Raw genomic sequence first — 14315 nt, 5'->3', positions numbered from 1 at the left:
CACTCACAGGCCCTGGGGGCCGGGCAGGGCCCCCCCCGCGGGGTACCCCTGGAAGAGGCTGTTGGTGTAGCTGATCCCGGGGGGCGACACCGCCGGCACCTGCCCGGGCCGCACCGGCTTGGCTGGGGGGGCACACACGGGGGGCTGAGGGGCGCTGGCTGGCGCCCCCTGCACCCTCAGCTCCCGCGGGGTGCCCCCCCCCCCTGCGCGAGCACCGCAGGGGGGGCCGGGCGCCCCCCGTACGGATGTGCACGCCGAGCCCTCCCGTTCCCCCCGTACCGATGTCCCCCCCGTACCGATGTGTCCCCATCCCGTACCGATGTGTCCCACCCCCCTCCCGTACCGATGTCCCCCCTCCCGTACCGATGTCCCCCCTCCCGTACCGATGTGTCCCCCCTCCCCGTACCGATGTCCCCCCTCCCGTACCGATGTCCCCCTCCCGTACCGATGTGTCCCCCCCTCCCGTACCGATGTGTCCCCCTCCCGTACCGATGTGTCCCCCCTCCCGTACCGATGTCCCCCTCCCGTACCGATGTGTCCCCCCTCCCGTACCGATGTGTCCCCCTCCCGTACCGATGTGTCCCCATCCCGTACCGATGTCCCCCCTCCCGTACCGATGTGTCCCCCCTCCCGTACCGATGTGTCCCCCCCCTCCCGTACCGATGTCCCCCCTCCCGTACCGATGTGTCCCCATCCCGTACTGATGTCCCCCCCTCCCGTACCGATGTGTCCCCCCCTCCCGTACCGATGTCCCCCTCCCGTACCGATGTGCGCGCTGTGCGCCCTGCGCGCGCCCCCGGGCGCCCCCCCCGCGCGCGCACGGCCTCCCGGATCCGCTCCACCTCCTGCTGGTAGCGCCGCTTGTCCAGGCGCGCGCCCTCCTTGGCCTCCCTCAGCGCGGCCTCCAGGGCCTGCACGCGCCCAGCCGTAGCGCGCAGCCGCTTCTCCAGCTTCGGAAGCTCGCAGCGCAGGTCTGCATTGTCACGGACCAGCTGCGGGGAGCGCGGGACCTCACACCGGCACCCCCGGCACCGCCCCGTACAGCCCCCGGTACCGCCCCGGTACAGCCCCGGTACCGCCCCGGCACCGCCCCGGTACAGCCCCGGCACCGCCCCGTACAGCCCCGGTACAGCCCCGGTACAGCCCCGGTACAGCACCGGTACAGCCCCGGTACCGCCCCCGGTACAGCACCGGTACCGCCCCCGGCACCGCCCCGGTACAGCACCGGTACCCGCCCCGGCACCGCCCCGGCACCGCCCCGGCACCGCCCCGGTACAGCCCCGGCACCGCCCCGGTACAGCACCGGTACAGCCCCGGCACCGCCCCGTACAGCCCCGGTACAGCCCCGGCACCGCCCCGGCACAGCCCCGGTACAGCCCCGGCACCGCCCCGGCACCGCCCCGGTACAGCCCCGGTACAGCCCCGGCACCGCCCCGGCACCGCCCCGTACAGCCCCGGTACAGCCCCGGTACCGCCCCGTACAGCCCCGGTACAGCCCCGGTACAGCCCCGGCACCGCCCCGTACAGCCCCGGTACAGCCCCGGTACCGCCCCGGCACAGCCCCGGTACAGCCCCGGCACCGCCCCGGTACAGCCCCGGTACAGCCCCGGCACCGCCCCGGCACAGCCCCGGTACAGCCCCCGGTACAGCCCCGGTACAGCCCCGGCACAGCCCCGGTACAGCCCCGGTACAGCCCCGGCACCGCCCCCGGCACAGCCCCGGTACAGCCCCCGGCACAGCCCCGGTACAGCCCCGGTACAGCCCCGGCACCGCCCCGGCACAGCCCCGGTACAGCCCCGGCACCGCCCCGGTACAGCCCCGGTACAGCCCCGGTACCGCCCCGTACAGCCCCGGTACCGCCCCGGCACAGCCCCGGTACAGCCCCGGTACCGCCCCGGCACCGCCCCGGTACAGCCCCGGTACCGCCCCGGCACCGCCCCGGTACAGCCCCGGTACAGCCCCGGCACCCCCTGCCAACCCCCCGGTACAGCCCCGGTACAGCCCCAGCCCCCCGGTACAGCCCCGGCACCCCCTGCCAACCCCCCGGTACAGCCCCGGTACAGCCCCAGCCCCCCCGGCCCCCCGGTGCACAGCACCCAGCAGCACCCGCAGGAACCGCCCCCCCCGGCAGCCCCTGGGTACCCGCAGCTGGGCTGTCAGCCCCCGGCAGCGCCCCGGGGGGGGTCCCAGCCCCCCAGCGGTGCCGCCGCAGCCACATGCAGCAGTGAGGCTGAAGGGGAGCGAGTGGGGGGGCAGCACAGCCAGGCGGGGGGGGCGGCAGGTGGGGGGCAGGAAGAAGTGCTGCAGGTCAGGGCAGTGCTCCCCCCCTGCAGAACTGGGGGGGGGCCGGGGGAAGAGGGGACTAGGGGGTCAGTCCCCCTCCCCCACATGTGTCCTCCCCGGGGGGGGCAGAGTGAGGGCGCCCCCCCACGCGTTGTCCAGTGTGGGGTGCTGTGGGGGGTGGCAGTACCTTGGATACCCAGAGATCCAGCTAGGGAGGAGGCAGCGGGGGGGGCAACAGAGCGGGCGTCAGCGTGTGCCCCCCCCGGCCATTCCACCCCCACGGGGGGGCTTTGCGCGGGGGGGGGGCAGGAAAGCAAGGCGGGGCTTGCAATACAGGGGGGGCTGGAGCGGGGTGATGGCGCGGGGGAGCCTGGGGGTGCCGCGGTGGTGGCCCCCCCTCGTGCCCCCCGCCCACCTGTTTGTGAACCTTTGTAAGCTGCTCCAGGTTGTTCTCAAGAAAGGAAATCTTCTGCTTCTGGGAGTGCAGCCCCCCGCTGTCCTCGGGCTCCAGCTCTGCGCTCTGCGGGCACGGCGGGGCGTGGGGTGCGGCCCCCCCGCTCTGCGCGGCCCCCCCCGGCTCTGCACGGCCCCCCCGCTCTGCGCGGCCCCCCCCCGCTCTGCGCGGCCCCCCCCGCTCTGCACGGACCCCCGCTCTGCGCGGCCCCCCGGCTCTGCACGGCCCCCCCCCCTCTGCACGGCCCCCCCCCCTCTGCGCGGCCCCCCCCCGCTCTGCACGGCCCCCCCCCCTCTGCACGGCCCCCCCCGGCTCTGCACGGCCCCCCCCCGCTCTGCGCGGCCCCCCCCCGCTCTGCGCGGCCCCCCCGCTCTGCACGGCCCCCCCCCCTCTGCACGGCCCCCCCGGCTCTGCACGGCCCCCCGGCTCTGCGCGGCCCCCCCGCTCTGCACGGCCCCCCCGCCTCTGCGCGGCCCCCCCCCGGCTCTGCACGGCCCCCCCCGCTCTGCGCGGCCCCCCCCGGCTCTGCACGGCCCCCCCCCCCTCTGCACGGCCCCCCCGCTCTGCGCGGCCCCCCCCGCTCTGCGCGGCCCCCCCGGCTCTGCACGGCCCCCCCCCCTCTGCACGGCCCCCCCCGCTCTGCGCGGCCCCCCCCGGGCTCTGCACGGCCCCCCCCCCCTCTGCACGGCCCCCCCCCGCTCTGCGCGGCCCCCCCCCCGCTCTGCGCGGCCCCCCCGGCTCTGCACGGCCCTCCCCGCTCTGCACGGCCCCCCCCGCTCTGCACGGGCCCCCCCCGCTCTGCGCGGCCCCCCCGGCTCTGCACGGCCCCCCCCCCTCTGCACGGCCCCCCCCCCCCTCTGCGCGGCCCCCCCCGCTCTGCACGGCCCCCCCCCTCTGCGCGGCCCCCCCCGCTCTGCACGGCCCCCCCCGCTCTGCGCGGCCCCCCCCCGCTCTGCGCGGCCCCCCCCCGCGCTGCAGGGCCCCCCCCGCTCTGCGCGGCCCCCCCCGCTCTGCGCGGCCCCCCCGGCTCTGCACGGCCCCCCCCCCCCTCTGCACGGCCCCCCCCCCCCTCTGCGCGGCCCCCCCCCGCTCTGCACGGCCCCCCCCCTCTGCACGGCCCCCCCCCTCTGCACGGCCCCCCCCCCCTCTGCGCGGCCCCCCCCCGCTCTGCACGGCCCCCCCCCCTCTGCACGGCCCCCCCCCTCTGCACGGCCCCCCCCGCTCTGCACGGCCCCCCCCGCTCTGCGCGGCCCCCCCGGCTCTGCACGGCCCCCCCCCCTCTGCACGGCCCCCCCCCCCTCTGCGCGGCCCCCCCCGCTCTGCACGGCCCCCCCCCCCCTCTGCGCGGCCCCCCCGCTCTGCACGGCCCCCCCGCTCTGCGCGGCCCCCCCCCGCTCTGCGCGGCCCCCCCCCGCGCTGCAGGGCCCCCCCGCTCTGCGCGGCCCCCCCGCTCTGCGCGGCCCCCCCGGCTCTGCACGGCCCCCCCCCGCTCTGCACTGCACGGCCCCCTGGGCACTGCACGACCCGCCATGGCCCCCCCGCCCCGCCACGGTCCCCCCACTGCTGATCACCCCCCTTAACCTGCCCCACCCTCCCAAACCCAGCTCACACCCCCACGATACTGCCCTGAGACCCCCCCCCGAGACCCCCAACCTGAGCCAGCCCCCCCCACAATGCCCAAGATGGGACCCCCCCCCAAACTGGGACCCCCAGGCTGGGACACCCCCGATGGGACTCCCCCAAATTTTTAGCCCCCTCTTTGCCCCCCCCATTTCGCCCCCCCCTCACTTTCTTGACTCGAGTTGTGACGTCTTGAACAAACAGCTTGCGCAGGTTGTGGAGGGTCTGGAGTTCACGGGCCTGGGGGGGGGTGAGGGGTGCACGGTGACCCCCCAAACCACTCCAGCCCCCCCAGGCCCCCCAGCCCCCCCCACCTACCACAGTCTCCTCCAGCCCCTTCAGGTCCTGCTTGGACTGTTCGTGGCGCTCGTGGAGGAATCTGGGGGGGACACAGGTGGGGGGGGTCACCCCGAGGTGGGGGGTCACCCCGAGGTGGGGGGTGCGGGGACCCCGGGCTCACGTGAGCTCCTGCAGCCGCGCGGCCTTGGCGCGCTCCTCCCCCCGCAGCGCCTCGTGCTCCCCCCGCAGCTTCTCCAGCTCCAGCTCCAGCTTCTGGTTCAGGCTGCGGGACGGACGGACGGACGGACGGACAGTCAGGGGGACGGACAGACCCGCGGGGGCATCCGGGGACAGGGTAAAGGTCAGGGATGGGGTCAGCGATGGGGTCAAGGTCAGAGATGGGGATGGGGGCATCTGGGGTTGGAGATGGGAACGGGGTCAAGGTTGAGGTCAAGGATGGGGTCAGGGTCAAGGTTGGGGACGGGCTGGAGGCAGGGCTGGGCTCAGGGTCAGGGTCAGGGTCAGGGTCAGGGTCAAGGCCACTCACTCCCGCAGCTCGTCGATGGTTTTCTGCCGCGCGTTGACCTCGTCCCGCAGCCGCGCCAGCTGCTTGTGCTGCGCCTCGCGCTGGCTCTCCAGCTGCAGCGCCAGCGCCTGCGCCCCCCCTCAGCACCCCACAACCCCCGGGGGCCCCACCCCCCTCAGCACCCCACAACCCCCGGGGGCCCACCCCCCCTCAGCACCCCCACAACCCCCGGGGGCCCCACCCTCCTCAGCACCCCACAACCCCCGGGGGCCCCACCCCCCTGGGGTCCCCAAAACCCCCAGGGGCCCCACAACCCCCCTGGGGTCCCCAAAATGCCCCCGGGGACCCCCAACCCCCCTCAGCACCCCAAAACCCCCCCAGGGGCCCCACAACCCCCCTCAGGTCCCCAACACCCCCAGGGGATCCTGCACCCCCCCGGGTCCCCAATAACCTCCTGGGGATTCCAGCACCCCCCAGGGACCATAAACCCTCCCCCAGGGTCCCCAAAACTCCCTGGGGGCACCAACACCCCCAGGGACCCCCAGACTCCCCTGGTACCCCCTCCCCACCCTCAGGACACCCCACCTGCCCTAAGCACCCCAAAATCCCCTCCTAGGCCCCCTACACCCTTCAGGGACCCCAACACCCCCCCTCACCTTGACCTCGGCCGTGTCGGGGGTCTCATCCTGCTCCCCGTCCTTCCGCGCCCCCCCCCTGCACCGTCTCTGTGGGGCAGAGCTCGTGTTGGGGGGACCCCCCCGAGTCCCACTGTGACCCCCCCCAACCCCCTGAGCCCCCCACGTTCCGCTGGACCCTCACCCCCCTGCGGCCTCCCCATGTTCCCCCAGCCCCCCAGGCTGTGCTGGACCCTCACCCCCCCCGAGCCCCCCGCCCCCGCCCCGCCCCCCACCCTGGGCCTGCAGCCGCGCCAGCTCCGCGCTCAGGGCGTCGTGCGACTCCTCCAGCTGCCGCTTCCTCTGCTCCACCGTCGCCATGTACTCGGTCAGCGAGCGGATCTTGGCCTCGTGCTGCGGGAGCCGCCTCGGTCACTGTCCCCTGCCCGGGGACACGCGCCGCCACCCCACGGCACCCCAGGGACACCAAACCCCGGGGACACCAAACCATGGGACACCAAACCATGGGGACACCAAACCCCGGGGACACCAAACCACGGGGACACCAAACCATGGGGACAACAAACCATGGGGACACCAAACCACGGGGACACCAAACCATGGGGACAACAAACCATGGGGACAACAAACCATGGGGACACCAAACCATGGGGACACCAAACCCCGGGGACACCAAACCATGGGGACACCAAACCATGGGGACACCAAACCCCGGGGACACCAAACCACGGGGACACCAAACCATGGGGACACCAAACCATGGGGACAACAAACCATAGGGACACCAAACCCCGGGGACACCAGACCATGGGGACAACCGTGGGGACACCAAACCACAGGGTCACCAAACCCTGGGGATAACCATGGGGACACCAAACCCTGGGGACAACCATGGCGACACCAAACTACAGGGTCACCAAACCCAGGGGACGCTGAACCCTGGGGCTACCAAACCCTGAGGCCATCGTACCCTGGGGCCACCAGACCATGAGCCACCAAAGTCCGGGGCCACTGCACCCCGGGGTCACCGAGCCCTGTGCTCCCCGCCGCGCTGCGGCCGCTCCGTGCCGTGGCCGCACCTGGGAGATGAGGAGCTGGCAGGAGGACAGCTCGCGGCCGGTCACCTCCATCTTGCGGTGACATTCCACCTGCAGGTTCTCCAGCTGCCGGCACCGCTTCACCACCGACTTCACCTCCGACTTGATCTTGCTGATGTAGAGCCGGGCGACCGTGAACTCCTCCTCGATGGCCCCGCTCACCTCCACGGGCTGCCGGGACAGGGGCAGCGTCACGCGGCGCGGTGTGATACGGCACGGTGCGGTGTGACACGGCACGGTGCGGTGTGACACGGCGCGGTGTGACACGGTGCGGTGTGACATGACAGGGCACAGTGTGACACGGCGTGGTGTGACACACGTGTCACACTGACGCGGCACGTGCGGGTACAGGACACGCACACACACACACACCCCACTCCCACGCGCACGCGCAGGTACAGGACACGCACACACACACACACACACACACACACACACACACACCCCACTCCCACGCGCGCGCGGGCCCGCCCCGCGCCCTCACCAGCTTGATCTCGCCGTTGCCCACGATGAGGCTGAACTCGCTCAGGTCGCGCATCAGCCCGTTCAGCACCTCGGCCGCGCGGCGCCGCTGCTGCCCCCCCAGCTCCCGCACCCGCGCCAGCTCCGACTCCAGCGACAGCGTCGAGGCCTGCGGGGGGGGCACCTGAACCCCCGCACCCCCCCAGCCCCGCAGCAGCCCCCCGACCCCGAGATCCCGCTCCCGGTCCCCCCGAAGCACCCAGTCTGGCAGCCCAGTTTAAGGGGAGTTTCCCAGTTTGGGGTCTGGTTTGGGGGGGTGTCCCTTTTCCGCTTTGGGGGGTTTGCTCTCCGGGGTGTGGTGTAAGGGGTGGGGGTCCCCCTCTTTGTGCTTCCACCTGGGCAGACACTCGGGGGTCCCAGTGGGGTCCCCAGTAGGAACGCCAGCTGGGCTGGAACTTGGGGTTGCGGTTGCGGAGACACTTTGGTGCTCCCAGTAAGGACCCAGCGAAGCGCCCCGTTAAGGACCCGCGCTGGGCCCGGCAGTCCCACGGGGCCCGGGGCCGGGTCACCTCGGCGCGCGCCAGCTCGTCGGCCAGGCGGCGGTTGTGGCGCGCGGTGTCCTCGGCCTCCTGCGCCTTGCGGTCGTAGCTGCGCGCCAGCTCCTCCAGCGCCGCCAGCACCTCGGCCACCTCGGCGCGCGCCGCGCCGTGCTCGGCCCGCAGCGCGGACAGCTCGCGCCGCGCCGCCTCGCCGCCCCCCCGCGCCGCCGCCAGCACCTGCGGGGGCACAGGGCAGCCCGGGGGTCAGGGGGTCAGGGTGGGGTCCCGGGTGGTCAGCAGGGTGGGGGGTCTCAGAGGGATCCCCAGGGGTCCCAAGAGGTCCCAAGGGGTCCCAGGGGGTCAGGGTGGGGGTCCCAAGAGGTCCCAGGGGGTCAGGGTGGGGGTCCCAGAGGGTCAGCGGGGCGGGGGGTCTCAGAGAGATTCCCAGGGGTCCCAAGAGGTCCCAGGGGGTCAGGGTGGGGGTCTCAGGGTCCCAGGGGGTCAGGGTGGGGGTCCCAGGGGGTCAGCAGGGTGGGGCGTCTCAGAGGGATCGCCAGGGGTCCCAAGAAGTCCCAAGAGGTCCCAGGGAGTCAGGGTGGGGGGTCTCAGAGGGATCCCCGGGGGTCCCAGGGGGGTGAGGATCTGGGGTTCATTCAGAGATGGGGGCCATGGGGGTGGGGGCCCCTCACATCCTCCTGGTCCAGCATCTGCTGCTTGAGCTTCTCCATGATTTGGCTCTGCTGGTTGATCTCGTCATCCTGGGCAGGGCGGGGGGGGGCGAGAGTGTCTCAGGGTCCTGGGGGGTCCCAGCAGGTCTCGATGGGACCCCCGGGAAGGGGGGACTTGCGGGGGTCCCCACCTTGTCATCCAGCTGCTTGTAGAGCTTGCGGATCTCCTCCTCGTACTTGCGCCGCTCCTCCTCCGAGATGCGGATGACGATGGAGGAGCCGCCGTTGTCGAGCGGGGTGTCCCCGGCGGGTCCCGGCCCCGGCGCCGTCCCCTCGCCCGGCCCGGCCTCCCCGGCCCCGCTCTGCTGCTCCGCCTCCGGCACGGCCTCCCCTGCGGACGGCGCCCCAGTTCACCCATCCGGATGATGCTGTGCCCGGGGGACGGGTCCCCTCCCGGACGCCGGGGTCCCCTCCCGGGTGCCGGGGTCCCGCTCACCGCTCCGCCAGCGGCTCAGCTCGGCCTCCAGCCTGGCGATGGTCTCCTTGAGCGCCTTGTTCTTCTCTTTCTCCTTCTCGTACTTCTTCTTCCACTGCTCGGCCGTCAGCTCCAGGTTCACGGACGCCGTGTTCTTGATGGTCTTGGCCCTGGATCGAGGGGGACCCTCAACCACGACCCCCACTTTGCAGGGACCCCTCCTGACGTGCCCATTGGAGTGACCCAGGGCTTGGGACCCCCCGGTGTAGCCCCCGCCCTGGGAAATGTTCGGGTGGGGGGGGGGGCAGGGTTGTTGTGACGCATGGGGAGCAGTTGGGGGGCAGCTGGGGTGCAATGGGTGCACGGGGAGCAGTTGGGAGCAGTTGGGGTGCAGTGGGTGTATGGGGAGCAGTTGGGGTGCAGTTGGGGTGCAGCTGGGGTGCATGGAGAGCAGTTGGGGTGCAGTTGGGGTGCAGTTGGGGTGCAGCTGGGGTGCATGGAGAGCAGTTGGGGTGCAGTGGGTGCACGGGGAGCAGTTGGGGTGCAGTTGGGGTGCAGTGGGTGCATGGAGAGCAGTTGGGGTGCAGTTGGGGTGCAGTTGGGGTGCAGTTGGGGTGCAGGCGGCACGGGGCACCCCGCCCCCACCTCTGCCCGAACATGAGGGTGGACTTGGTCTCGGCGTCGTTGTAGCTGGAGGGGGAGCAGCAGATGAACATGGTGGTGCGGCAGTTCCCCCCCAGCGAGTCCTGCAGGATCCGCGTCATCTTGCTGTCCCGGTACGGCACGTACGCCTTCTGCGGGGACACGGGGGCTCAGGGGCGTCCCCGGCCCGGGGACCGGGGGGCGGGGGGACACCCACCGTGCCCTCGGCCAGCGCCGAGATGACGTTGCCCAGCGCCGAGAGCGACTTGTTGATGTTCTTGGCCTCGTCCAACACGGCGCCCTCGGCCCCCGTCTTGCTGACCTGGGGGGGGGCAGGTCAGAGACCCCCCGTGGGGACACCCCCAGCCCAGGGACACCCCTGGGACCCCCAAACCCGAGGATGCCACCAGCCACTAGACCCCAAATCCAGAGCCTCTTCATTCAAAGACCCCCCATGACCCCCCAGTCCCACATCCCGCAGCCCAGGGTCCCCCTCGTCCCAACCCCCGGTTTGGGGTCCCCCCACCTTCTCGCTCCCCGCCAGGTCCACCAGGTAGAGCTTCCCGCTGAGCTTCTGCTCCGTCTCCACGTTCTCCTGCTTGATGTTGATGAGGAAGATGCTGTGGCTGCGGGAGCTGTGCTCGTTCATGTCTGCGGGATGGGGAGAGCTGCACACCCGGGCCTCCCCGGGAACCCCCGGGACCCCCTCGAGACCCCCAAACTCCCTGGCACCCCCGTGAACTCACCGGGACCCCCCAGCACCCCACAGTGTCCCCAGGGATCCCCCACAGCACCACAGGGACCCGCATGGTGCCCCAAGGACCCCCAGAGCACCCCAGGGACCCCCACAATACCCCAATGACCCCCACAACACCCCAGGGACCCCCATGGTGCCCCAAGGACCCCTCCAGTCCCCCAGCACCCCAGTGACCCCAACCCCACACAGGTATCCCCCCGGGTGCACAGCAGGGCCCAGCACCCCCAGCCCTACACCCGCACATCCCTGCCTTCCCATGTCCCCCATGTCCCCCTGTGCCCCCCCATGACCCCCGTGTCCTCCTGTCCCCCGCCATGTCCCCTGTGTCCCCCGTGTCCCCCATGTCCCCCGTGTCCCCGGCGCTCACTGGTGACAGCCACGTGCCGGTTGGACTTTCCCTCGTCGATCACATCCAGAATCTCCTCGGGGCTGGAGACGAAGCGCTCGGTGCAGCCCTGGGGGGGGGTGGTGAGACCCCAGGTCCCCTCTGGGGGTGTCCCTTGGGGGCAGGTGTCCCAAAACAAGGGACCCTGCGGATCCCTCCTCACCTTGACGTAGGGAACACGGTTCTTGTCCTCGTGCACTGACAGGTTGGTCTTGGTCACTGGGGGGGAACACGGGGTGAGTGGGCTGGGAACCCCCCCGGTGCCCTAGAAGCTCCCAGTACTCCCCAGTACCCCCCAGTACCCCCCACTCACTGTCCAGCAGGTCCCGGATCTTGTCCAGGTAAATTTCAAAGTAAGAAACCTGTAAGAGGGAATTGGGAAGGGACGGGGTGTCAGGGTGCGGGGGGGTCAGGACCCGCCCCCCCCCCCCAGGCCCTCGCAGCCCCCACCTTGATGTGGAACTCCAGGTTCTCGTCCATGGCGTAGATGTGGCTGAAGATGTCCTGGGCGATGCGGGGGATGATGCCCATCTGCTGCGGGTCGTGCAGTTTGCCCTGGGGGGCGCGGGGGGTGAGCACCCAGGGGCGCCAGGACCCAGGGGTGCTGCCCCCCAAACCCCGCCCCCTCACCTCCATGGTGTGGGTCTTGCCCGACGACGTCTGCCCGTAGGCAAAGATGGTCCCGTTGTACCCGGCCAGCACGTCTGGGGGGGGTGAGGGTCGGTAGGGACCCCCAGGGCCCCCCCAACCCAGAGAGCCACCCCAGGACCCCCCGACCCCTAGGGGCACCGCTGAGATCCCCGAACTCCCTGAACCCCCCCCAAGTCACCTGAGGTCACCTCCAAGACCCCCCAAGGACCCTTGAGACCTCCCAGACCCCCCCCGGAATCCCAGGAGATTGCAGTGACCCCCCCGCAAAATAAAAGTTCCACAGGGACCCCCAAGACCTCCTGGACACCCCCATCCCCCCCCAACCTGCTCTGTCACACCCCAACCTGCCCCTGTCACCTCCCAGCGCCCTCCAGTGTCCCCAGGGATCTGGGGGTCCCAGAGGGGGGGTCTCCCAGCTCTGCCCCCCCGGGGCCCCCCCAGACCCTCACCCTTGACGATCTGCATGGCGCAGGCGTGATAAACCTGCTCCTGCGTGGTGTTGGGGGGGAAGACGCGGTCGAAGACGTAGGGTTTGCCCTGGGGGGGGACACAGGACAAGGGGGTCAGAGGCCAGGGGAGACCGCCCCCGCAGGCGCTGGGGGTTGTGGCAGCCTCAGGTATGGGGGGGCCCGTAAGTTCCAGTGAGTCCCAGTGAGGGATGTGGGGGGTTGCAGGGTGGGGGGGTCTCATACAGCTTTGATCCCATCGTACCCTCCCCGGCCCCCCCAGAAAGCCCCACAGACCCCCATAGATGCTCAGAGACCCCTGTCCCGCCCCTCAGAGACCCCCAGCCTCCCCCAGACTCCCACAGCCCCTCATAGCCCCCCATAAATCCCCATAGACCCTCTCAGCCCCCCCCATGGACGCCCTCCCCTCTACCCCCCCCGGAGCTGTCCAGGCCCCGGTGCTGAACCGTGGCAGCCACCGCGGGGACAGCGGGACACGGGGACCCACGGACACGGGGACGCACGGACACGGGGACCCACGGGGACACACGGACACGGGGACACACGGGGACAGGCGGCGACACCAGCGCCCCCCCCGCAATCGCCGCAGCGACGGCGCAGGCACAACCGCACCCCCCCGCGCACCCCCCACCCCCGCAGAACCCCCCCCGCACCCCCACCCCACGTACCCCCCACTCTCAACCCCCCCTCACACCCCTCCACCCCACGCGCACCCCCCCGCAACACCCCGCATTGCGCCGGCACCACCGCACAGCGACACGACACCACCCACGGACCCCCCCGCCTCGGTACCCAGCCCACCCCAAGGACCCCTGAGCACCCCCCTCCAGCTTCACCCCTTGACAAAGGGCCGGGCCGCAGCTGGGGGGGGGGGGCAGGATCTGCGGCAAACATCCCCCCCGGGGCCCGATCGCGGCCCCCCCGGGGGTCAGGGCGTCTCCGCTCATTGTAAACAACACCCCCCACCCCGGCACTGGGCCGGACCGGGGGCAACCGGGAGGATCCTCAGAAAAGGAACGGGGGGGGCGGTAAGGGAGGGGCATGCGGGGGGGCAGGGGAGACGCCCCGGGGGGGGCAGGGGAGCTACCGGCCACACCCAAGGTGATCCCCCCAAAACAGGCCATGCCCCCCCCAACTGACTGTCACCCCCCCATGCCTGATATCCCTCAACACAGCTCTTCCCCCCCACCCCCCCGAGGCTTGGGGGGGTCCCCGTGCCCCCCCCGCACTCACCCCCACCACGACGCTGTCGTCGCCCTGGAAGACGGGCAGGAACTTGTCCCCCCGCAGGATCTCGGCCTGGTTGAGGGGCCGGAACCGGCACAGGACCTTGATGCTGCACTCGGCGCTGGGCTCGGCCATTTTGGGGGGACGGGGGGGCGGTGAGAAGAGTTTGGGGGGCGGCTGGAGAGGCTCAAGGGTACCTGAGGGGGTGGGGTGTCACCCGGGGATGCAGGTGGCACCCGAGGATGCTCCTGGCAACCTAAGGGTCAAGTGGTACACAGGGATGCAGGATGATGCTCAGGGATGCAGGATGCTGCCCAGAGGTGTCGGGTGGTACCCAGGGATGCTGGGTGGTACCCAAGGATGCAGGATGCTGCTCAGAGATGCAGGATGCTGCCCGGTGATGCTGGGCAGTACCCAGAGATGCTGCTCAAGGATGCCAGGTGGTACCCAGGGACGCAGGATGCTCTCAGGGATGCAGGATGCGGGAGGGAGGGCGGCGCCGCGGGGGGGGGGATGCTCCGCAGCGCTCCTGCTGCCCCCTGCTCCAGTGACCGTGCTGCTGTCGCCACTGCAGCCCCGGTACCGGCTGAGGGGGGGGGGAAGGGGGGAGAGGCCGCCCCCCGCACGCACACCCCCCCCCCTCCGCCTTAAGGTGGAACTGCGCGCCGCTCTTAAGGTGGACGGAGATGGAGGGTGCGGGGGCCGCCCGGCCCTGGGAACCGTCCCCCCAAACTGCTGATTCATTGCGGAGGTGGTGGGGGGACAAGACCCTGCCCCGGCTGGGGGGGGTCGGCGCAGGGCCAGTACCCCCCCAACTCCCCTCCCCCACGCGGGCAGCCAGCAGTCCTGACTCATCCCGCTCCCCCCGCCGTGTCCTTGGTGGCCCCGCCCAGCCTGGGGAGGGGCAGGGACGTGCAGTCAGGGGCCGCCGAACCCCTCCTCCCGTGAACCCCCCAAAACACGCAGGTGTGCCCGCGCGGAGCTCTGCCCGGGAACACTCCCACGGGAGAGAGGGGACAGCCCCCCCCGTGCGACCGAACCCGTGTGTCCCCCCCGTGTCACCCAGCCCGTGTGCCCCCCATGTCACCCAGCCCGTGTGCCCCCCATGTCACCCAGCCCGTGTCCCCCCACCCTCGTGCCCTTCCCGC

General features: G+C 72.2%; 1 protein-coding gene across 2 annotated transcripts; it reads right to left on the bottom strand.

Moving 5' to 3' along the window:
• Positions 1-4817: 4817 nt before the first annotated feature.
• On the bottom strand, positions 4818-14188 carry LOC135576656 (kinesin heavy chain-like). Of its 2 annotated transcripts, none has more exons than XM_065043408.1 (20): positions 13174-14188; positions 11923-12010; positions 11453-11526; positions 11273-11377; positions 11136-11184; positions 10986-11041; positions 10805-10892; positions 10207-10331; positions 9898-10002; positions 9684-9832; positions 9060-9208; positions 8755-8954; positions 8585-8653; positions 7926-8132; positions 7379-7525; positions 6877-7065; positions 6073-6190; positions 5819-5887; positions 5184-5275; positions 4818-4919 (listed from the first exon to the last, which is right to left on the bottom strand). In XM_065043408.1, exons 1-18 carry the CDS (start codon positions 13300-13302, stop codon positions 5844-5846), a joined length of 2091 nt encoding a protein of 696 aa, XP_064899480.1. In that variant the 5' UTR covers positions 13303-14188; the 3' UTR covers positions 4818-4919; positions 5184-5275; positions 5819-5843. The 2 variants fall into 2 exon arrangements, with proteins under 2 accessions (XP_064899480.1, XP_064899479.1); XM_065043407.1 differs by having other exon boundaries at positions 5184-5290; positions 13174-14185.
• Positions 14189-14315: the final 127 nt, after the last annotated feature.

Source organism: Columba livia, chromosome 29 (genome assembly GCF_036013475.1).
Source record: "Columba livia isolate bColLiv1 breed racing homer chromosome 29, bColLiv1.pat.W.v2, whole genome shotgun sequence".
NCBI lineage: Eukaryota > Metazoa > Chordata > Aves > Columbiformes > Columbidae > Columba > Columba livia.
The sequence above is the reverse complement of the archived record's forward strand: the minus strand, read 5'-3'. Positions and strand labels throughout refer to the sequence as shown.

Bases quoted from the DNA above. Each gene is read 5' to 3' on its own strand.
- LOC135576656 (XM_065043408.1), bottom strand. From the start codon at position 13,302: ATGGCCGAGCCCAGCGCCGAGTGCAGCATCAAGGTCCTGTGCCGGTTC. The intron at 9,833-9,897 runs GTGGGTGTCCCC...GTGTCCCCGCAG, and splicing joins CGGCGCTGGCCGAGGGCACG to AAGGCGTACGTGCCGTACCG. The intron at 9,209-9,683 runs GTGGGGGCGGGG...CCCTCGATCCAG, and splicing joins ACCCTCATGTTCGGGCAGAG to GGCCAAGACCATCAAGAACA.